The sequence below is a fragment of the Trachinotus anak genome, unplaced genomic scaffold (genome assembly GCF_046630095.1).
Source record: "Trachinotus anak isolate AG129_WGS33_773 ecotype Australia unplaced genomic scaffold, CSIRO_AGI_Tana_v1 ptg000010l, whole genome shotgun sequence".
Lineage (NCBI taxonomy): Eukaryota > Metazoa > Chordata > Actinopteri > Carangiformes > Carangidae > Trachinotus > Trachinotus anak.
Window position 1 is genome coordinate 9,708,364 of NW_027273861.1, and position 22,865 is coordinate 9,731,228.

The window sequence follows — 22,865 nt, forward strand, 5'->3', positions numbered from 1 at the left end:
AAGCAGTTCACAACTTCCATCTGTTGTTATTTATCACTTTTTTTAAGTTGACCCCCAAAGATATGGAGATTCATACAGAAATATGATGATTCCGAAATTGTAGACCTTTTTAATAGGGTTATAATATGGATATAGTGTTTTCTAGCCATTGTGTTTATGAGTTGTCTTTCATGTTTTGTTAAATTTAAAAAAGGAGAGGCAACCTCATTCACAGCCACAACCACCACAATCCTACTCTTTGGGCTTATGCCATAACATTTAGTACTTTATAATGAGTGCCAACAAACTCCCCACTTTTTGAATGTTTTTTAAAGTGACTGTGGAATTTTTTTATGTAATTAGCATCTACCAAATAATCAGCAGAGTATAACTTTGTTTGTAGCAAATAAGAAAATCCTAGTGAAAATTGCTGTCATTCCTCATACTGCTACCACTGGGTGCCGAAGTAAGACTTTTACACACTATGTAGTAATTATTTACAGCCAAATTACCAAAAATAATTAAATATGTATCAGTTGCTTTACAAATGATTTGAGATTTATGTCTAATGGCTTGCAAATAAGTAACCAGCTGACAGGCTCCACTGACCGACTGACTTGATGATGACAAAAACCAAGTTTCTGATACATTTCAATAAATCATTTATTAGTCATTTGTTTAAATTATTTCCAATACTTTCAGTCTATTATTAACTAATGGCTCATACATGGTGTACAAGTAATCATTACTATAAAGAGAAACATAACCAGTACAGCTTACTTGTAATTCTAAAGTATGTCTGTGTATTAACTATTTATACATTGTCATTAATATCGACAGGGACAAAGGCAACACAATAACTTTATCACACAGAATTAAAAGGCAGAGTGACTAAACAGGTCCTAAGTACATGAAGCAATCATACAACAGCAAAAGGTTGAGAATGAGAAGCAAATACAGCTTTCTCAGTACTTTACTTGAATCTGGTCTGTTACGCATTGGTTTAGCGAGCCTTGGCGTAAACCTTGAAGGGGTGCGGTACTCGTGTCGCTCCAGTGACTCCTTCTGTACTCAGCTCTACTCCATCAGGAACAGAGAAAGAGAACTTCTGTAGTAAACCTACCAAAAACAGGAACAGCTCCATCTTTGCCAGGCCTTCTCCGAGACACACACGCTTCCCTGCAGAGTCCACAAACACACACGGAAAGGTTTAAGAGCACAGGATAAGACTTATATTGTGGTTCAGCTTATGCTTACAATTTAGGGGAATATGGTTTACCTGCAGAGAAAGGCAGGTGAGCTTCTCTCTTCACAAACTTTCCCTCAGCATCTAGGAAGTGTCCAGGGTTGAAGGTATGTGGAGTCTCCCACTCGTTTTTGTCAAACAGCACAGAGGTCAGGAAGGGCATTATAGCCGTACCCTAAAAAACAAGATCCATAGCAGGTTAACACCAAACTATGCTGCAACAACACTCACATTCTTCATTCCCCATTTTTTTCAAGATATAATCCTAAAACGTTAAATTACTGTGATCTAAATGCACCTTGGGGATGAAGTAACCACCCAGCGTCGTGTCCTTGGCAGCCATTCTGAGTCCGTTGAGAGGGACAATATTTCCCATCCTCTGAATCTCATGGATGACAGCATCAGTGTAGGGCAGGTTGAGTCTGTCAGCCATGGAGGGCTGGCGTGTCTGTCCGATCACTCTGTCTATCTCTGCCTGGACTTTCTCTACGAATTCAAGAAATTAGTGATTTTAGATTATAGCAACAAGGGAAAGATTTGACATTGCATTTGATGCCTTGATCTGTGCTTTACAACTTTCCTAATGTGCACGTCCTTTCAATGTTCTCATGTATCAAGAGTTAATGTGGTGGAATGTGTTTGCAAAGAATGACTGAAAGAAGGGATCAGGTTTCTGCATAATACCGCTATGCCACCACTATTAAGCCATGAGGTGGTGTGGTGTAATGTGGTCTGTACATGGTCCAGACTGAATTATCTCAACAACCATTGGATGAATTGTCATGAAAGTCCATAAATGTAGAAATGTGCCCCATAGGATGAATTGCATTAACTTTGCTGATCCTTTAATGTTTCACCTAGCACCATCAACATCAGGAACATCAGCAAATGTTAGCTTGATAACAGCTAAACCAAGATGGTGAACATATTTACCATTATTATTGTTAAACATCATCATACATGATTGTGATGTTAACATTTAGCTCGAAGCATCGCTGTGCCTTATACCATTTTTCCGTCTAAAGTGGAAAGTATAATCAGGTTTTTTTAAATGTAGGTAAACACACTAATAACAGCTTATGGACCCATTTTTCACTGTCAGTTCAGTTTGCCTTTCTGTTCAGTCTGAGGAGACATGCAACTGCATGGAGCGATGTCATCACATGCACTTAGAGCACACACACACACACACACACACAGTGGAGAGAGAGAGTGAGCTGCTGGCCACTGTCAAACAGGTAAAATGGATCAGTCATGTCTCCTCCGCCCTGGATGTGTCAGAGCCTCCCTGTGAGAAGCTTGGGTTTTTAAACTAATTTAAAGACTGCAGCTCACTCATTCATCCCCAGACACAAGTGTAGATGTGGTGTTTCTGGTTAACCAGCACCGTGTTGGGCAGTTGACTGGTCTGTCTACAGTGTCTATGTGCTCTGAAAGCAGGAAAAGGGGCAAAAAATAGCAGGTTCATCAATGTTAATGGCATTGTGTGGTTAGAGTACTGCACAAGGACCCAGTGGAGCCCATCACACTTACAGTTCTGAGTCACAGTCTTCTACATTTTTATGTTTTATGTAAAGTAAGACCTGCTGGGAAATCCTAATTTCTGATAACTTGTATGAGTGGATGTCATCTTTTTCCTCAATGTTTTAGCAAGAAGCAAGTTCTTCAAATTGATTATTCAGTTAGCAGAATAATGTTTAACAAACAAACAAGCAGGAGAGGAAGGACAGAGGAGAACAGGAGGAGTTTACGGCTGAACTGACGACATCAGATGTTAGCGTTGTTGATGTGCAGCTAGAGGCTAACGTTGGATTTGCTACACACTTAATAGAAAACAGCAGAGCAGGAATCTGCCTTCAGCAGTTTTGTTAATGACTTTGCTGAGTGCGAGACCATGCATAGCTGCATAATCTGTGTGTGTGATAAATTCTATAATGTGATGTCCGTGCGATGAATTATATAATGCAAGTGATTGGTGTGATCAGGTGCTGTCATCCATTCATTCATACTGTGTAGACCTATAATGACTTGTTGTGCTTTTCTTGACAGCGAGCAAAAAGACAGCAGCTCTAATGTTTATGGAGTACTGGCACATCTTGTGTTAGGTCACCTACCCTGGATGTCAGGGTTTTTGATGAGGAAAATCAAAGCCCATTGAAGAGTGGTGGAGGTTGTCTCTGTTCCAGCCAGAAACAGATCCAGAGAGCACAGAGCAATATTGGCCTCAGTAAAGCCCAGGTTGGACTCTTTGTGCTGTCCAGAAATGCAGATAAGGATGAAATAGTGAATGATGGAGAGGTCTACAATTGTACAGTGCTGTGTGTGTAATGCAGTTGTTCACATACTTTCTCCATTTCAATGAGGAAAGTGTCAATGTAGTCCCGGGGATTGGTGTGGTCCAGGTCCTTCTTATGCCTCTGTACCTCCTGACTGATGAAGTCTTTAATGGTGTCAAAATGGCTGAATAGTTCATTGTGAGGACCTGGCAAGTGCTTCATCATTCTTGGGAATGACTCATACAGCTACTCAGAACAAAACAGTAGATGGGAGAAAATTTCATTCACAACATCTACTTTCACCATTTGAATTCTGAGACATGGGCCTCACAGGTGGTTACTACCAGACTATAGGTAGTCCTACAATCTCGCCAGACTGCTGTCTCTGTGACAATGATTGAATTAAATGCAGATTATTGACTTACTTGAGCCCATATGGAGCCCTCCAGCCGCAGAATATTGTTTAGATTCTTCAGTATGGTCTGGAAGTTGTGGTCACTGTAGTCAAAGCGTCTCCCCATCACCGCCTGGCAAATAATGTTGGACACAGCGTTGCCGAAGAGGCCTGTTGTGCTGAAAGGTTCACCTGGAGGAGAGGAGTCCACTGTCAGGACAACTCTATTTTACTTTGGAGCTATTGCTGCTTCTCGCAAAGGATTATGACCTTATAATATACTCATTTTAAACCACCTTTCTCCTTCTCTATCTCCTCCCGAAGGTGTTGGACCTCCTCACAGATACTCTGCTCCATGATGCTTTTGCCCAGGCCAAAGTTGCGTAAGGTAGATAAGGCAAATCGCCGCTGTCTCTTCCATGTTTCACCATTACTCATGAACAGCCCATCTGCACAAAAGCATGCAGAAGAAAAATGGTTAATTGCGTGAACTAATGTTAACACTGCATGAAACAAGAGACAGAGAGACATTTTTTTCACCTGTGGTTCCTGAGTAAAACCTGTCACTCATTGGACTGTATGGTCGATCCACAAAGTTCTCAGCTTGTGTCACTAGGGCTTGCTTCACCATCTCATACCCAGCTACAAACACCATCTTGTCACTGCCGAAGCGGACGCTGAACACATTCCCATAGATTTCAGCCAGCTGGAGACATCAGGAAGGGACAAACTCTGGTAAACCACAAACCACTACTGCATTTTTTGATTTTTTTGATTGTTCAGAAGCAAAACCTACCATTGCACAATGAGGAAGAAATTGGCTGCCAGGTGAGATTCGTATTATAAGAAGTTAGAATTTCCATTTATATTTACAATTTGGCCACCACATGTCAGTATCTGCCATTTGTTAATACATTTATACAATATGTAAACAGTTTAAATGGAAATACACATTTCCTGAAGTGTGCAAACAATTTAAAGATACATTCTTTAGATTAATTACTAAATTTGATTGAACAGGGAATATCATCGGCAGGTGGAAGGAACACTTTGAGGAGCTTCTGAACCCGACCAACATGCCCTCTGAGGAGGAGGCAGAGTCTGAGGACTCAAGGAAAGCCTCACCAACAACCCTGGAGAGGTTGCTGAAGTGGTTACAAAGGTCCTCTGTAAGGTGTCACAAAAGGATGAGATTCGCCATGAGATGCTGTAGGCTCTGGACACTGTATGGCTGTCCTGGCTGACATGCCTCGTCAATGTCACATGGAGGCTGGGGACAGTGCCTGGGGACTAATAGGCTGGGGTGGTGGTTTCCATTTTCCAAAAAAGCTGACCGGAGTGTGTGCTCAAATTATTATCACACTGCTCAGCCTCCTGGGGAAATCTCATGCTAGGGTGCTGGAAAGGAGGCTCCAACCAGCCGTGGAACAGTTGTCCAACTCTTTACTCTTACAAGGCTATTCGAGCGGTCATGAGAGTTTGCCCATCCAGTCTACATGTGCTTTGTGGATAAGGTCTACTGTCTCTGTCGGGGCTACTGCAGGAATATGGGGTTCTGGTGCTGTTGCTACAAGCCATCCAATCCTTGTGTAATCAAAGTGAGAGTCATGTCTGTATTCTCACCAGGAAGTCAAATCCGCCAGGGTTGTCTTTTGTCATCACTTCTGTGATTTTCAAGGACATGATTTCAAGATGTAGTTGGTGGAAGGAGTGTTTCTGGTTTAGGGGCCTCAGAATCTTCTCTCTGCAGATGATGTGGTTCTGTTGGCTTCATCAGAGCATGAACTGCAGCAGCACTGGGGTGGTCAGCACCTCCATGGTTCCCAGCCTGAAAGTGCTGGATTGCTCTCTTTGGGTTGGGATGGAATTTCTGCCACAAGAAAAGGAGTTTACGTATCTCAGGGTTTTGTTCACAAGTGAGGTTAGATGGAGGGGCAGATTGACAGGTACTGACCAGGCACTGTACTGGACATTGTGGTGAAGAGGGAGCTGAGCCTGATCTAGCCTACCAGTTGATCTTTGTTCCGACCCTAACCTATGGTCATGATCTTTGGGTAGTGACCAAAAAAAATTGCAGATACAAGTGGCTGAAATAATTTTCTTTTGCATGGTTACTGGTCCGACCCTTAGAGGCAGGGTAAGGAGCTCTGTTTTCTGTGGAGAAGTTGGAATAGAGCCACTGCTCCTTTGTGTTGTAAGGAGCCTTTTGAGGTGGTTCGGGCATCTGGTTAGAGCACTTTCCATTGGAGGTCTCCTTGGCACATCCAACTGGTAGGAGGGCCATGCTGGAGAGATTATATATTTCATCTGGCCTGGGAACGCCTCGGGATGCCCCAGGAGGAGCCAGAAAACATTGTTGGGGAGAGAGACGGCTGGACTACTTTGCTTAACCGACTGCCACCACGGCTGCCACTTCTTTTTTCAGACTTTGTCACACCCAGTCATACTTTTTGCTTAGATCATATGGAGTATTTATTTGGACAGGGTTGTTATTTATTTATGAGGTGCTATATGTAAGTCTTTTAATGAATAAGTTCCATTGCTGCCCTGGCTGGTCTTGTGTCATGTTTCCCCATCTGCAGGCAGGTCTCTTGAGCCATGAATGGACTGTAACTCCACCATCTTGGACTGCTGCTGGTGACAGTGGTTCTTGTTCTGATCTGACGAGGAACTGATACATGTTGCAGTATGCTAAGCTCACCGGGACTACAGAGCAGAACAAGGACTAAAGTCTAAACTGCAGTTAGTGGCCTATCTGTTCAACAGTTAACAACAGGCTGGTTAATTATCTGAATATGGCACCTTTTAATGACCCGACCCATACGATTACTCTGAAAAGTAGATCATATGCCAAAGTGAGATTATCTACAATATAAAATCATCAAATCACCCACCAATATTTGAAATAATAATAATAATAATAATAATAATAATACATTATCAGCAATAGTATCAATTTTTATCTTTGACACTTAATATTTAAAAGTCTTGTATGGTGAAGCTTCCTGTGTATTAAACTGTACCTTGGAAAAATAAATGTGTTGATTTTCATTGTCCACACTGAGTAAATTCCCCACAAAGGGCAGAGCCAGTGGTCCTGGAGGAAAATTTGGTGGATTCCTGTTTTTGAGGTAGTCTGCTATAAGAAGGAAAAGAAAAATAAAGAGGAACAGTCCTTTGAGGTCAAAGCTTAACAAAAAATTGTAAAGCCACATGGCTAAGCCAGCAGGAACAACAGGTCTGTGCCTGTTCACACTTGACTTCACCCTTTTATCATCCATGTGCTCAGTGGCGTCACACTAACATTACAGACAACATTGGAGTTACATAACCAGCTTCAGATACGCCCACCTTTCCCTTGACAAACAAGACCTCTGTCGGGGTAAGTATGATGAAACTCAAAGCAATCATAATAAAATATGTTTATGCCTAGACATAGTTTAGTATTCATCACTCATGAACAACAACATTTTGTGCTCAGTGACCTTAGAAAGAGACTGAATGTTTATAGTAAACCATGAACCATGTCACGAATAAACACAAATATTGTAGCCTACACCTATGACCTACCTGATATCACAGGGTGGTGTATAAACAGATGATGAATTTAATTTGGCCTGAAATGACTTGAAAGAAAAAACAGAGAGATAAGATATGAGATAACTTTACAAAATTGGTGCTTTATTCATAGACCATGTGATGATGATACCAGGAGTCAAGCCAACAATACAAAGTGCAGTGGGAATAGAAGGCATCTGATTGATCCAGTGTGTGTAGTTGCATGTGAATGACTAGAAATGAGTTGAACTATTCTAGTACACAACTAAAAACTGGTCTCTGAAAGAAGAAGACCATGAGACAAGTCTATCACAGTCTCTTTGAAATGGTAGAAATGTAAGTCATATATGTCAATGATTTTCAAAAGATATATTATATATGTAATATTAAGCAACATTACACGATTTTGGACTGTTGTCAATCAATTGATTGTAAACTGTTTTATAAGGGACAAAAAAATCACTTAGTGATTCAAAAACAAAATACAACATAACTAATACAGATTTTTTTTAAATAGTTTCAGTTTATGTGTTTTGTACATCCCCTCATTATCCAAATAATTTACAGTACAGTTTGAATTGGAATTAGGGCATGAAGTGCGGACTGCCACCCCAATAAAAATCAGAGAATTTTATGATATTTTAATTGTTGCACTTCTTTTTTTTTTCCTCTGTCTCTTTCATTCTCTATGAAAACAGCTGAGTCATGACTTAAGATTTAAACTTGAAGCTCAGCAACATGCATATCCATAGTGATAAGAGTCATTAAAAGATGCAAAGTTCACAGAACACAAAGGGCAGAGCCAGTGGTCCTGGAGGAAAATTTGGTGGATTCCTGTTTTTGAGGTAGTCTGCTATAAGAAGGAAAAGAAAACTAAAGAGGAACAGTCCTTTGAGGTCAAAACTTAGCAAAAAAATTGTAGTTTGTGTTTTTTTTTACATCCCCTTATTAACCAAATAATTTACAGTACAGTTTACATTTGAATTAGGGAATAAAGTGCTCTGGTTTTTGTTATCAGTATCATTTATTATTGAGTGATAAATTGACCAGAGAGTTACAGACACGAGGAGTTGCTGAAGCTTGAAGTTTGCCAACATGCATATTCATGGTGATAGGCGTTATTAAAAGATGCAAAGTTCACAGAGCTGTTTGTGTGTCAGAGTTTACTGTTGTGTCATATGAATCTAAAACAGTGTAGTTTGATCCATATAAAGGTAAAACTTTTATTAAACAGAAATCATGCATGACAAATTACATCCTGATGTAATGAATATTTTATGGATAATAAATCACAAACTCTATAATAAATGATCAAGTCAGTATTAGCTCTTTACATTGAGTTAACACTTGGAACATGGAACAAAAGTTTATAAACCTGTAGATCAAAGCTTGTCACACTAGTGATAGATGGAACAGGACACAAATATGGAAGAACACTAGATTTTTTTTGTTTGGTTTTAGTAAATCAATTGCAACATTTGTAGCAAGCTGATATTTGTGATTTTACCGACTCTCACACAGGTTTTCTTCAGTTTGGTTTTTAATAGGAGTCGCCAAACTCTACGTAAAAAAGTCGAATGACATGTTCAAAGTTTAAACCAGATGTACTTCTGGGTGCAGAAAAACTAAAAGGGAAGTTTGAGTGAAATGATAATCAGTTTTGATCAGCACAGTCTGAAGAAGAGGTTTACACAGGCAAAATAACTGAAAACATTGCTGTGGGTGGGCCACAGATAAAAGAGCTTAAATTACCAGTAAGGACCACATTAAAGGTAATTAGATTTGCTGTTTTGGTCTTGAAACAAACAAGACCATGTGCCTTTGAGTTCATGCTTGTAATACTGGCCTAAACAACAGGGAATCTTGACAGACTTTTTTATATACATTTAGGGGTAAAATGTTTTACAGTTTCCAAGTTCCATTTTGATTTTGCGGTCTTAAAAAGAATGTGGTGATCTCAATAGTCGATGCTTTTTTTGTTTTTTTGTTTTTGGGATGAGAATAAGTGATGAGAACATCAGCGAGATCTGGCTAGAATCCTGAACTCCTCTGGGGAATGGGTGAAGCCCAGCACACCTTCCAAGCTAGGCATTTCCCCGTGAACAGGAGAGAAGGTGAAGCGTTGGAGGAGAGATGTAAAGAAAAGGAACAGCTCCATTCGGGCCAGGTGCTCCCCTAAACACACACGTTTACCTGGGGGGAAACAGTCCTCAAAAGCTTTAGATCAACAGTTTCTTCACATATGATATGTACCTATCATGAATTATGTTGCAGTAATGCTTATGAGCCCGAAAGCATTACTGTAATCAAAGCGTATAGAACAAACCTGCTGAAAAAGGCAAGAAGGCGTCTCTTCTTCGGAACTGGCCTTCTGAATCCAAGAAATGATCAGGATTGAAGGTATCTGGAGTCGCCCATTCATTCTTATCAAACAGCACAGATGCTAGTATTGTTGTAATAGCTGTGCCCTGAAAAAGGAGTCACAAGATGTTTTTGATATCAGCTGTGTATTGATAATCCACAGACTTTACAACTTGATAGTCATCCCTTAGTGAGTCTGGTAAATAGTCCCTTACCTTGGGTATGAAGTATCCTCCTAGTGTAGCGTCTTTACTGGCCATTTTGGGGAATCCCAGCGGAACAATATTTCCCATCCTCTGGACCTCATGGATGACAGCATCAGTGTAGGGCAGGTTGGGTCTGTCGGCCATGGTGGGTTGGCGAGACTGTCCAATCACTCTGTCTATCTCTTCCTGGACTTTCTCTGAGTGAGGAAACAGAGTCAGTGCCACAACAGACACCTCATTGGCCATTATATGCTTGAAATGGCAGAAAAAAAAACAACCTCTACAATCTTCATGAGAATACTGTGGTCCTTAACATGATTAATGAGGATGAATTGACTAACTCTGTATCTCTGGGTAGTGTATCATGTACAGGAGCGCCCAGCGTAAAGTGGTGGCAGATGTTTCTGTCCCAGCCTCAATCAGGTCAAGGGTGCAAACCAGTAGGGTTTCAATGTTGAAGCCAGCCTGAGGATCCTCTTTTTTCTGGCAGTGTGTCATCAGAAAAAAACAACAACTTTATATTATGCATGTCAGTCAGGGCTGTGCTCTTAGAGGCTATTATTATTCATAGATGGATGATACATGACATTTTACAGTAATCTTTTACTGGTCATTGCCTTTCTTTCAAACATTTAACTTACTTTCCTGTTAAATATTAAGAGCGTGTTCACATTCCAGTTCTCTCTCAGCATGGCTCATTGAAACTACTGGCTCATCATGACTGTAGCAGCTGATATGTATGGAGACATTTTGTTAGGTTAAAGAGAGTTCTGTAATTCTCAGTGTCTTGAAGTAGGGGTGACACAACTATAGATATCTTTTGTAAGGAAGGGTGGGATGAATATCAATCTGAGCAGAGCTGTGTGGGTGTGCAGGACCTTTAACAGTTAAAGAAACATATTTATACTATGTGGTTGTTTTGTGCATGATATGATGTACCATTTCATGTTTTTTAGTCAAGTACTTTGGACTGATGAATGGGCTTTGTTTTTTTGTTTAAATGCCCATTAAGGGGCAGTTTAACAGTATTCCAATGCGCTTTACTGAAAATGTAAAACTATCTTACCTTCTCCATCTCTGCCAGGTATACATCGATATAATCACGAGGGTCATTGGAGTTCCACTCCTCCTGGTGCTTCTCTATTTCCCTTCTCAAGAACATCATGATCTCTTTGTAGTTGGCGTGGACAGTCTGGTGAGGTCCTGGCAAGTACTTCAGCAACCCAGGGAAGGCATCATACAGCTGTTTGATGGGACAAAGTCTCAGATCCATTATAGACCAGCAGTAAAGTTTGTTTTGTGATCACAAAATAATACTTTAAAAAGGGATTACCTGGGTTTGGGGAGAGCCAGCGAGCACAATGGCCTCATTGTCCAACTCCAGAAACTTGCGAAAGCTGTGATCACTGTATTCAAAGCGATGTCCAAAGAGCACAGAGGAGATGATGTTACTCACGGCATTAGTTATGGTGTAGTGGGGGTTGAATGGTCTTCCTGGGAATATAGTGAATTCAATTCAAGTAATGATAAATCATATTAGAAAAATCAATTTAAAGCACAGCAAACAATTTAGGAAAGTCACATAAGCCATCTACTTGCCTTGTTCCTCTTGGAATGCTTCACAAAGAAAGTTGCTTTCCACTTCAATATATTTTTCCAGTGACTTCTGGCCCTCTCCAAAGTAACGCAGGTGAGTGTTGGCAAACTTCCTCTGTTTCTTCCACAAGTAACCATTGCTCAAAGCTATGCCTGTGAAAATGTTATGTCAAATTATTAACAAAGCAAACAGGCTCTGCACAAAGACCAATGGATGATGAGCAGAAACAGTTGTGATGACTTCGTAATCTCTGGTGTGCTGCGTTTGGTGCATCCTTTTGGATAGGGACGAGTTGTAGACACCAACATAACAACAATACACATGTTCAGCCTTCATATTGCAATCTGTCACATGACTTGGCTGTCTAAACCATGATTTTTAGTCAAACACTGCGACACAGCATAAAATGTTTTAGTTATGTAAAAAGAAGCCATTTGCTGTACCATTTATTCATGCAGTGCAAGTAATCACCCACTCACCAAGGCCCTTGAAGACAACATGAAAGAGAGGAATGACAGGTCGGTCAACGAAGCTGTCCAGCTGGTTGACAAGAGCCTCTTTGACCATCTTGTATCCTGAAATAAACACCATCCTCTCACTGCCTCTCCTCAAGCTAAACACAGGGCCGTACTTCTGAGCAAGCTGTAGTTAAAAACAAAATAGTGTTCAAGAGAGGAAATGTTTGGCAAAGACATTATCATACAAAGACATTTTTTCAACATATAAATTATACAGTATAGAATAGAAATGGAGGCTGTTTTGTCAGCTGAAATGCTAAAAGCGTGGCCAATGACATAAATACTTAAATATTTAAATACTTAAATACATAAATATGAAAAAAGACAAACTTTGAAGTAACTCTGCATCACAACCACCGCTACAAAAGGTTGGACTTACTCAATTGTTTGGGTTCATAATACTATTAATTAATAGGGTTTTTGACATATTAAATAAACATATCGACCTGTAGTTTGTCTGTGATTATTTGCGATGTTTTGAACTCTGTTAAATGTCTCATGTTGCTTTGAAAACGCACATACTCTATTTAACTCATAACCCTTAGCTGAAAATGGTTCTACTGCATCTGATGTTCAATCAGTCATCACATTTTTTGTATGAGATAAACCTGAACCTTTGTACTGGTCTTTGTAATGATTTCCATGAGCATTTCCATGAGGTGCCACATTATTTTGTTTCCTCTCTGTAGCCTGTCAAGCAGCAGAAAATAAACTTTGTTTTGGGTGAAATATCTGAACACGTACAGATATGAAACTGGCACATGTTGAGAAAAACCTTTTAAATGCTATCTTAATATGTTGTTGTGTATGTATTATTAGTCCTTGGGCTCCTCATGTTAACAGTGCTATTCTCTTTAAGCCCTCTGTCCCATGGATATTAAAAACGTACTCTGTTTGAAAAAACCCAAACAAACACTCTATATAAAGAGTTACTGTTCACCTCACCTTCTCCATCGTTTTGAAGTCAACACCAGTGAAAACATTTCCTAGAAACGGCACAGCCCAGGGTCCAGGTGGGAAGTTGTGAGGCCTCCAGTTTCTTACAACATCAGTCAAAAGTAACAATACAAAACCGAGCAAAAGCCATCCAGTGAAGTCCATACAATCAAAAATTGCTTGAAAAATCATGATGAAGATATTTCTGATGTTGCAAACACCAAATGTGGGAGAGGAGTGGAAGAGACTGGAAAAGGGCCCCCAGCAATTGAATGTTATGTTATGTAACGCTGGTGGCCTCTTGGGACCTCTGAAGTGGAAAAACAAGGCTGGAGCTTGAACTCCTCCAGCTGGCTTCTGACTGTGATACATGCACCGCATGTCAGGAACACAAGGCAGTCTTCCAAATAATTTTAATAAAAAATATTTCAACCATAATTCATTAGTGAATCAGTGCAAAAGCGTGTTCAAATACTCTATAGTTTTTGTACAATAGATGGATTTTTATGCATGTGTATGTAGATGTGTGTTTACTATACACGGCTGTTTCACAATGTTGAAATACATGAGTTTAGCTGCCAGATACATTTGACCCAGTACCAAAGGGTGCAGCAATAAATTAATTCAATAAGTGGCATATCACCCCCACCACAGGGCCCCCAGTGACATTGCAATTTCTTACTCACTGCCTCTTACCTTTAGTAAAACAACTGTATGTCTAGCCCAAACCTTACCTTCACCATAACCTAAACCTAAGTATAGCTTTATACCAAAATTCAAGTCTAACCATGAAACAGCCTTCTGAACAGATGAAGACCATTTAGAATACCCAGCAGTTTATGAAGTAGTTGGAGTTGGACCCACTTTTACCAATTTTACATTAAAGTAATGCTTACATATTCGCTAATGCATCTATAGCCTCTTTTTTTTTTTAATGCAGGAGGTTAACTTGTTTGTTTGCAAAAATTTCGACACTGTGGTATGTGTACATAAAGTAAATAACTGAGTAATTCTTCCGTGACCACACATGGTGCAGTTGCGCTTTTATTTTGAAAATCAGATACGCGAAAAAAAAAAAAAAAAAAAAAAAAAAAAAAAAAAAAAAGCACGGTGTTCAAAACTGTCAGCCCTGTGAGATCACACTGTTGTTTCTTTACACACCTAACTGTAAATGGAGTCAATATACGGTGTGCTCGGCTTGGAGTGGATAGACGGCTCGAGCATTTTGATATTTCTGTGTGTTTTTCTGTTGTTGGCTGATGTTTTGAGGAACAGGGCGCCCCCAAACTTTCCCCCCGGACCGACGGCTCTGCCTTTCATTGGCGATCTGCATCGCATTGATCCCACCAGACTTCACCTGCAGTTCACAGAGGTATGAAACCATATACTGTGTGGCTAATGTGCAGTCTGTTCAGGGGAAAAAAAAATTAAAACATCAACAAAACACCCCTATGATCAAGTCAGTATTTAATTTTTTTTACAATTTTTTTCATAAATCGTAAAATTTTAGATATAATTTATTATTTGAAAAATAAATCAATACATAAATCTGTATTTCATTGAAAAATTCAGAAAGTGAGATCATCATTTCAGAGCTATACAGGCATTTTCCCCAGGGATATGTAAGAAATCATTAACTCAAGCTGGAGCCCAAGGAAATGGACTTTGTCTTAGAAAGTAAAAACTCAACCACACTGTCTGGCCCAGTTTAAACAGAATTAAATATGCCTTTTGTTATGTAACCGACTGGGCTCCCTCACTGTATTGGATTTTGAGTCAAAGGCGTTATGTAAGATCAAGATTTCAAGTCATTGAACCAAGTGTTACTAAAAGTTGACCAACAATTCACTGGCAACCATTTCAGTAATATGTTCATCATTTACGTGATTTTTAGGCCAAAAATGTTTCGATTCCAGTGTGGCGACCGGGGTTAGACGTTAGCCAATTAATTCACTTTAACCTTAGCTTAGTGTTGCCAGACAACGCCACCCTGGGAATTTCACCCAGGGAACTATCATAATCCTAAAGGCACGCAGATCCGTCATACAACGGGGCAGAGACGAGGTCAAATTACAAAAATCACTTTATTAAACATTGAATAAAAAGAAATCCATAACATCCACCTGATGTTACCAGGGAAATTAGGGGAACCAATCAGGGTGGAGGCCTACCAGTAGGGAGATGGGTCCAAAAAATAAAGAGGGTCCCGGGAAGGTCACCCCAAACACTCGTGACACACGCACACACTGGTGAAAATCAACCTGGGGTGAAAACATACACACAACACACAAAGGAGACACCGCCACCGAGGACACCACGTCCCCCACTGTAGTCTCAACTCCCTGAAAGGACAAACACAAGAGTTAAAAAAAAAAAAAAAAAAACACGATATATAAAAACCAAAATCAAAACCTAACTATACAAAAACAAGAATTAGCTAAACTAGGTAAATAAATCAATACAAAAACTAAATCATACTTTGACAAATAACCATTATCTACAACATACTCAGAAGTAACCACACGCACACACACTTAACCAAAATGATTAATTGCAAATAACAATCAACTTAAATTCCCACAAAACAAAAACAACTCAACTTTTAATTGCATGCGGACACTCACAAGGCCAGTGAACGCACACCACAAAATATAAATTTCCCCTCCCCAATTAACCACACACACACACACACACACACACACACACACACAGTGTAAAACACAGGGCTTAAAGAGGCCGCCAGGCCGAAGCGACCAATGCCGCGGGTGCCGACAACCCTCCGTGAGGCAAGTCAGTCCGAAACGGAGTGACAGTGCTCGGCTCCAACAGGTGAAGCTGTGCGGCAGAATCAAAGCAGTCCCCCAAGTACAGTAATTTCCCAAAGAGGGCAATCCCCTAAAATCAGTGTATTTCTCTTTAAGCACAGCTATTCGCTGTGAGCAAAGCAACTTCCTGTAGGCAGACGACCTCCCGTAGGCAAAGCAGCAGTGATCAAGTGGGCCGTGAAAGTAGCCGATACAGTGTTCCCCCAGTAAAGCCGTTACCCGTCCAGCTGCCTCTGTCCACACACGCAGGAGAGGGGAAGGACCCAAGACTGCTGTTTCTGCAGCGGCAACCTGCAAACACACACACACAAATTGCCATATGCGCACTGCAGCAACAGCGCAGTACATGAAACGGAGGACCCACCGGCAGTAATCGTGTGCAGCTCACAGACCCATGGAACCCAATCCGGCCCTACAACAAAAGCAATAGTCTTATTTACTGTCAACTAAACACGCAAACTGGTAACGCAGCCACAACTAGCCTACCTGCAAACCCCAACAGAAGAAGGACAGGGATGAGGCAACAGGAAGTGATGTGCCCTCGGCCTCCACAAGCAAGAGAGAAATCCGGTGACACCTACCGGCTTTTATACCCCCCTCTCCCTACTGCCATTGGCCAGAAGGAGACAGGCAATTAGGCACCATCTCCTACAGCTGGACACAGGGCCACAATGCTCATCCTGCTACACCAGCTTCTCAAATGTAAATATTTATTGATTTTCCTAGTAAATTGAATGGATGAGCATTTTCTGCTATTTTATGACATTTTACTACCCAGATACCAGCAGTATTGAGAAGGTCCCAAGCCTACTGAGGGGTTCAGTGATGTGACAAGGAGAATCTGAGTTTGATATAAACTGTGGGGACATTGTACATCAAACAATACAGTCACAGGTGAAATGGTGTCTGATATGTTGACATAAAACTCACAACCCTTCCAACTGTTCTTAGCCTAAAAGACCGTGGGAAGGATGCTAAGCTGGCAAACGCACAAGAATGACAGCTATTGTATTTATAATGAATTTCATGAAGTAAAGATAAAATGTGTCATTTTCAGCGATATTAAGCCTCAGAGTATAACATATTATGATCTAATACCGATCACTAAGTTTTTCACAAAGTGCCATGAAACACCTGGGCTATCTAACATTGACTTATATCAATTAAAAAGTCGATCATCGAATCATTGGTTTGTAAAACTTTTGATTTCTGATTTGAATGAATATTGCACTTAGGCCCGTCTCTCCTTAAATTGACCACTACAGACAGCAACTTTTACTTTGAAGGCGGACTGTCCCTGTTTCCGGGTCTCGATTTCCTTGTGCAATTTTCATTGTACAGGTTGGAGAATGAAACAAGCTGAAGCTTTGGTGCGCTCAACCGAGTTGCACTTCTTTAACAGCGTTCAGGCAACATGAAGAGCGGGTTCACACACGTCAACATACATTTGCACTGGTACAAGTAGGACAATGAAATGAGAAAATACCCCCTAAACATTATTCAACATGAACAGCTGAAAAGGAATTACGCTGTGCACACGGGCCGAGGAAGCTGTTCCACATGACTAAATGCTGCAAACACATTCTCAAAATGTTATTTGTTTTTCTCCAGAATAATTTAGAAAGAAAAGAAGAAAAAGAAATAGCATTTCAATAATGAATGTTGTTCTTGCAGTTTTCTGTAATCAGCTCCTAGTGGCTTTAATAGGAACTGCATGTCCAGTCACTCTTAAGCCTCCCAGTTATGTGTTTGCTGCCTGACTTCTTTTTATGAGACATTTGATATTTGTGAGGTTGCATTGCTGCATTTACTGCACTGACAAGTTTGCACTTACATTAATAATGCCATTTTTTGCTGGTTGTCAAAGGCAACCAGCAAATCCAGAAATTAAACATGGTGTGTTCAGTTTGCAGAGAAATATGGAAAAGTTTTCAGCCTTCGCCTTTTTGGTGGAAGATGTGTGATCATTAATGGCTACAAGCTTGTGAAAGAAGCCCTGGTCCAAAGAGGAGAGGACTACACAGATCGTCCCATAATACCACTGTTCAATTTAGTTGGGAATAAAGGTAGTGTGCACTGCTTTTTGTTTAAAAAGTTCCTAGTTCGTGATTATTAAGGCAGACAGTAGAACTAAAAGCAGTAATAGGCACGCAGCTCATGAGGCAACATAAAAACAAAGCTGGATAGAAAGTTAAAGAGGGAAGACATACAATATACTTCAATTAGGACAGTTAAGAGTAGATGCTGTATAAATCAGCAAAAGCACATACACATTCAGGTCCAGTTACATTTGGTGTAATGCTGTTTTGTGTTTCCACAAGGTCTTGTGATGTCAAATGGTAATCCATGGAAGCAGCAGAGGAGATTTGCTCTTCACACTCTCAGAAACTTTGGTTTGGGCAAGAAGAGCCTGGAGCCATCCATCCAGCAGGAGTGCCAATATCTCATGGAGGCTTTAGCAGTTCATCAAGGCACTAAACACTAAATCTTTTTCAGCAAGCTCCATCAGCAAGTTTCTTAAGTAGTATATATTTATATATACATATAACCTATTTATGTTTCTGTGTCTTCTCTTTATTTTCCAGGAAAGCCCTTCAATGTCCTGTCACTGATAAACAATGCTGTGTCCAATGTCATCTGCTGCTTGGTGTTTGGGGATCGATTTGAGTACACTGACAAGCAGTACAAGACTATTCTTAAGAACTTCAATGATATAGTGTCCTTACAGGGAAGTTTGAGGGTACAGGTGAGCTAAGATGTAGCGCCTAGTCATTTTTTTAAAAATCATGTTTTTTTTTAATAACAATATTGTTAAAGGACTCCATAACAACAAATTTAATGTGCAACTAATTAAATAACTGTAAGTTATGAACGTAATCTGTCATTTAATGAGATACTGATAAAAATGTGTAACCAGTGGTGGAAGAAGTATTCAGATCCTTTACTTAAGTAAACTTACCGATGTAAAACTTTTCCATTATTAGAATAAAAGACTCAAAGCGTCATCACCCTGCATTTAAACTCCTAAGTAAAATACAAAAGTGTTATCAACAAAAGGTACTTAAGAAATCAAAGGTAAATGTAGTCAGTATGCAGTAAAATGTCCCCTGTGTGACTGCTATATTGTCATATATTTCTTTATTAGATTGTTATTGCATTAATGTGTAACCAGTATTTTATTGTTGTAGCTGCTAAAGGTGGAACTGCCTGAAGTTAGCCAGTGTAGCCCAGTGGTTCAGGGACTGAGCCCCTCCAAAGGCTCACAAGATAAATCTCAGCAGTTGTGAGAAAAAATGACATTTTAACATTAACAGTTTATTTTATTTGTTTTCACATTAATTGATGTAGTTTAGTGAGGAAATGTGTCTTTGGTGGAACCGCTAACAACTCAGACATCTGAAACATGACAAGGAGCCCCAACTTTTTTATGAAGGGCCACAACCCAAAAGGTTTGGAAGCTACTGATTTAAATCTATAACATTGCATTATATTTCATAATTTAAATTTTCTAATTTAAAGCAACTAGTGTTGAATCCACTTATAGTGACTATGGTTACAGTGATCAACCACTTATAAGGGTCAAAAAGCTTGGTACAGAATAATTCCTTCAAATAATTCACTTTAATTAATCAAGTAGTCAACTTACAGTGGTCAGTTTGGGTCCTCCATCACTGCAGCTCAGAATAACATGAGGAGATCTGTGACTCTGAGACTCTAATCAAAACTAGAAATAAAAACTCAACCATCAGACGTCTTTTATTAGAGAAATTATCCACACACTGTTAAATATTTCACATTATAAATTAAATATTTCAGTTACATTCACCTTATCACACACAAACTACTTCTCTCTGCTTTGGCAGCGGAAACAGTCCGACATTACTTTTATGTGCATCACATATTCATAATAGTTAGTTAAACATCAGAGAGAAGATTTAAAAAATACTCAGTAAGAAACTTAATGATAATTCATGCACTTATTTACAGTTTATCCTTAGCCCAACTTTAGTCCTTGGAAATAATTTCTTGTGTTTGTTTTCTATTCTAGTGATGTGATCATATAGTTTACATTTCACCTTGTTTTATGACACTTAATGATGCTGCCGTCATCGTCTAATCCCATATCACATTGATTACTTCATTCATGGTTCTGGCGACGTTTCTTATAATCAAAAACTCTGCCTCTTTCACATGAGCACACTCGTAGCTGGATATGTACTGAATATCTAGAGTTAACTGAAGCAGTTGATAACCAGTTTATCCAGGACGGCCAATGTTAGGCTCAGTTAAGCCAGATAATGAAAAGTTATCCTGGGTATGTTGAAACTGCTTTGTGGTACAGACCTCTGAACATGGGCCTATAGGTAGTTTTGTTTACTGCCAGCAGGTGGTGAGATTCATCAAAACCCATCAGGTCACAGATGATAAACTAGAATGGTACTCAGAGGGCACCGACCGCCACAGAAGCCAAACAACATACATCAAACTTCAGAAAAAAAAAAAATCAAAAGTCATAGTCAATGATCCAGATCGTCCCCCAAAATTGAATGGGTTCTCCTCTGGGAATGCTAATGCCTGATGTTGACGAAATCTGTGTCTGTACTCAAGTGAACGGTTGCCCGATTTTCAGAAGAGCCGGTATCTGTCCTCCTGCTCTGTAGATTTACAACACAATGCCCTGGCTCATGAAGTGGCTACCTGGACCTCACAAGACGATACTTGAGCTGGTACAGAAGATTATTGACTTTGTTGAAATCAAAGTCAACGAACACAGAGCAAACCTTGACCCCTCCTCACCAAGAGATTACATTGATTCCTTCCTCATAGAAATGGGAGAGGTGAGTGTTTTTATGTGACTGTATTACATTTTTTTCTTCATGCATTTTCTAATGAAATATGTCAACTGACTTCTGTCTTTTTCTGTCAATAAAAGGAGGAAGATGAAGATTCTGGTTTTGATTTAAGAAATTTGTGTATTTGCACCCTGGACCTGTTTGGTGCTGGAACTGAAACTACTACCACTACTTTACACTGGGGACTTCTTTACATGATCTACTACCCTCACATACAAGGTGTGTGTGTGTGTGTGTGCGTGTGTGCGTGTGTGTGTGTGTGTGTTTGTGTGTGTGTAAGTAATATCTGTCCCATCCCATGCCTGCATCTTTTGTATGCATCTTGACATAACTTTATAGTATCAGGGGTCTCTCACAGGTCAACCCTGCGCTGAACGAGAGAAAAAGTATGAAGGAGGCGTTCCACATAATTTTCCCCTCAGTTGTCGGTGTAGTTTCACATTGTTTCCTGTTTTCACTGCGCACAGAGAGAGTCCAGGCTGAGATCGACACTGTGGTTGGTTCATCCAGACAGCCCTCTGTGGCGGACAGAGAAAACATGCCCTATACTGATGCAGTCATCCATGAGATTCAGAGAATGGCTAACATTGTCCCCCTCAATTTGGTCCACATGACAAACAGGGACACCCCGCTCGACAAGTACACAATTCCTAAGGTACATGATGGACATTTTAGAAATAACTGCTTTATGTGGGCATCTGGCTTATTGTTTGTTTTCTAAGTTGTATTTTTTTTTTCAAGCCAGCCCCTTAATTAATTTGGAAAAACTGACAGGAGCAAACACTGAAAAAAAAGATGTCGGATTGATCAATGCTTTTGATTCATATTATTTCTCCAGGGCACCATCATCATGGCCACACTGCACTCTGTCCTATGTGATGAGACGATGTGGGAAACTCCACACTCCTTCAACCCTCAACACTTTCTGGACCAGGATGGTACATTTAGGAAGAGAGAGGCTTTCCTTCCCTTTTCAGCAGGTCAGTCAGTAGTTACAACCCTCTGCAATTTGTCCGTGTTACTGTTTGCCATGACATTACTTACATTATTTGATAAGACAGTTGGGAATCCCTTTTAGCTTTTGTGAGTTAGACTCATCTGATATGTGGTGTTTTCTCAGGTAAGCGTGTGTGTCTCGGGGAGCAGCTGGCCAGGATGGAGTTATTCCTCTTCTTTACCTCCCTCCTTCAGAGGTTTTCCTTCTCTGCACCTGCTGGAGAGCAGCTCAGTCTGGAGACCAGGCTGGGAGCCATGCGCTGTCCCACACCTTACCGCCTTTGCGCTGAACCACGATAAACCACTGTCTCAGACTAAACCACAGTGGAGTAAAACATAATTTGGAAGTACTTTTCTTCCTCTCAATCATTTGGCCTTTTCAATAAACCTTTTGTATATCGAACTCATCTTCTGTCTTCATATATGCAACAAAATCCTTAAAACATTCCTTCTTTTTTTAATCTGTGCAGGCTGTTTTCCTACATTGCACACTGTATTCGTCAGTCTTTCTATAACTTGATGTGTGTAAATAAATAACACTGATATTTTACGTGATGCATCTCATTCAGACCTCAACATGCTCACATGATGGTTTCAGTCTGTGGTTTGGCAGGTGAGAAAAACACTCAAAAAGAGAATACCATGATGCCAGGCTGAGCGCTGTTCATTTTCTTGACGGTGTGATATCTGCTGTTAATTAGTTCGTCTGAAGTTGCTGTGAAAGAAATAATGAACAATAAACCCTTTGCTTCAAGGCTTTTGCAATCTTTGCTGTCTTCATGAATCAAGCACCAACTTCCACCATTTCATATATAAACACTTTTAGCTGCTGTTCTTGACTTGAATGTTTAATGTTTTATATGAGGGCATAGTATTTCTGAAAATTAGCAAACCTCTACCTTGAGGTCTCTTTTATCTTTACATGAACATGCACACCCTCCAACTTCTGGGTTTTCCCCATAAAGCCTTTGAAGATAGAAATGGAAAATAACTAGCAAAAGGAAATCACAAAAACTACGGTAGTCTGACAAGGTCTCAGTCTTTCCTGAAGTCGACTCTCTGAGGAACTATGAATATAAGCAAGAAGCCCAATGAGAATGAGATATGGGTTGAGTTTTTT

At 40.0% G+C, this 22,865-nt stretch overlaps 3 protein-coding genes and 1 long non-coding RNA gene across 5 annotated transcripts; 1 reads left to right on the plus strand and 3 right to left on the minus strand.

Annotated features, from left to right (window-relative positions):
• Positions 1-624: 624 nt before the first annotated feature.
• LOC139626860 (cytochrome P450 2J4-like) lies at positions 625-7,191 on the minus strand. The gene is made up of 9 exons (XM_071487391.1): positions 6,919-7,191; positions 4,436-4,601; positions 4,192-4,344; positions 3,927-4,087; positions 3,571-3,747; positions 3,340-3,478; positions 1,524-1,711; positions 1,259-1,400; positions 625-1,158 (listed from the first exon to the last, which is right to left on the minus strand). Exons 1-9 carry the CDS (start codon positions 7,174-7,176, stop codon positions 983-985), a joined length of 1,560 nt encoding a protein of 519 aa, XP_071343492.1. The 5' UTR covers positions 7,177-7,191; the 3' UTR covers positions 625-982.
• Positions 7,192-8,651: 1,460 nt separating this feature from the next.
• LOC139626863 (cytochrome P450 2J2-like) lies at positions 8,652-13,344 on the minus strand. 2 transcript variants are annotated; one of them, XM_071487394.1, is made up of 9 exons: positions 13,081-13,344; positions 12,097-12,259; positions 11,620-11,769; positions 11,354-11,514; positions 11,087-11,263; positions 10,362-10,503; positions 10,030-10,217; positions 9,780-9,921; positions 8,652-9,646 (listed from the first exon to the last, which is right to left on the minus strand). In XM_071487394.1, exons 1-9 carry the CDS (start codon positions 13,261-13,263, stop codon positions 9,471-9,473), a joined length of 1,482 nt encoding a protein of 493 aa, XP_071343495.1. In that variant the 5' UTR covers positions 13,264-13,344; the 3' UTR covers positions 8,652-9,470. The 2 variants fall into 2 exon arrangements, with proteins under 2 accessions (XP_071343495.1, XP_071343496.1); XM_071487395.1 differs by having other exon boundaries at positions 11,354-11,510; positions 11,616-11,769.
• An 831-nt stretch (positions 13,345-14,175) lies between these two features.
• On the plus strand, positions 14,176-22,499 carry LOC139626861 (cytochrome P450 2J4-like). The gene is made up of 9 exons (XM_071487392.1): positions 14,176-14,443; positions 17,803-17,962; positions 18,218-18,367; positions 18,482-18,642; positions 20,558-20,734; positions 20,830-20,968; positions 21,217-21,404; positions 21,588-21,729; positions 21,870-22,499. Exons 1-9 carry the CDS (start codon positions 14,243-14,245, stop codon positions 22,043-22,045), a joined length of 1,494 nt encoding a protein of 497 aa, XP_071343493.1. The 5' UTR covers positions 14,176-14,242; the 3' UTR covers positions 22,046-22,499.
• LOC139626866 (uncharacterized) lies at positions 16,047-16,514 on the minus strand. Its single transcript, XR_011692444.1, has 3 exons — positions 16,383-16,514; positions 16,261-16,308; positions 16,047-16,187 (listed from the first exon to the last, which is right to left on the minus strand). It is a non-coding gene; the product is annotated as an uncharacterized lncRNA (long non-coding RNA).
• Positions 22,500-22,865: the final 366 nt, after the last annotated feature.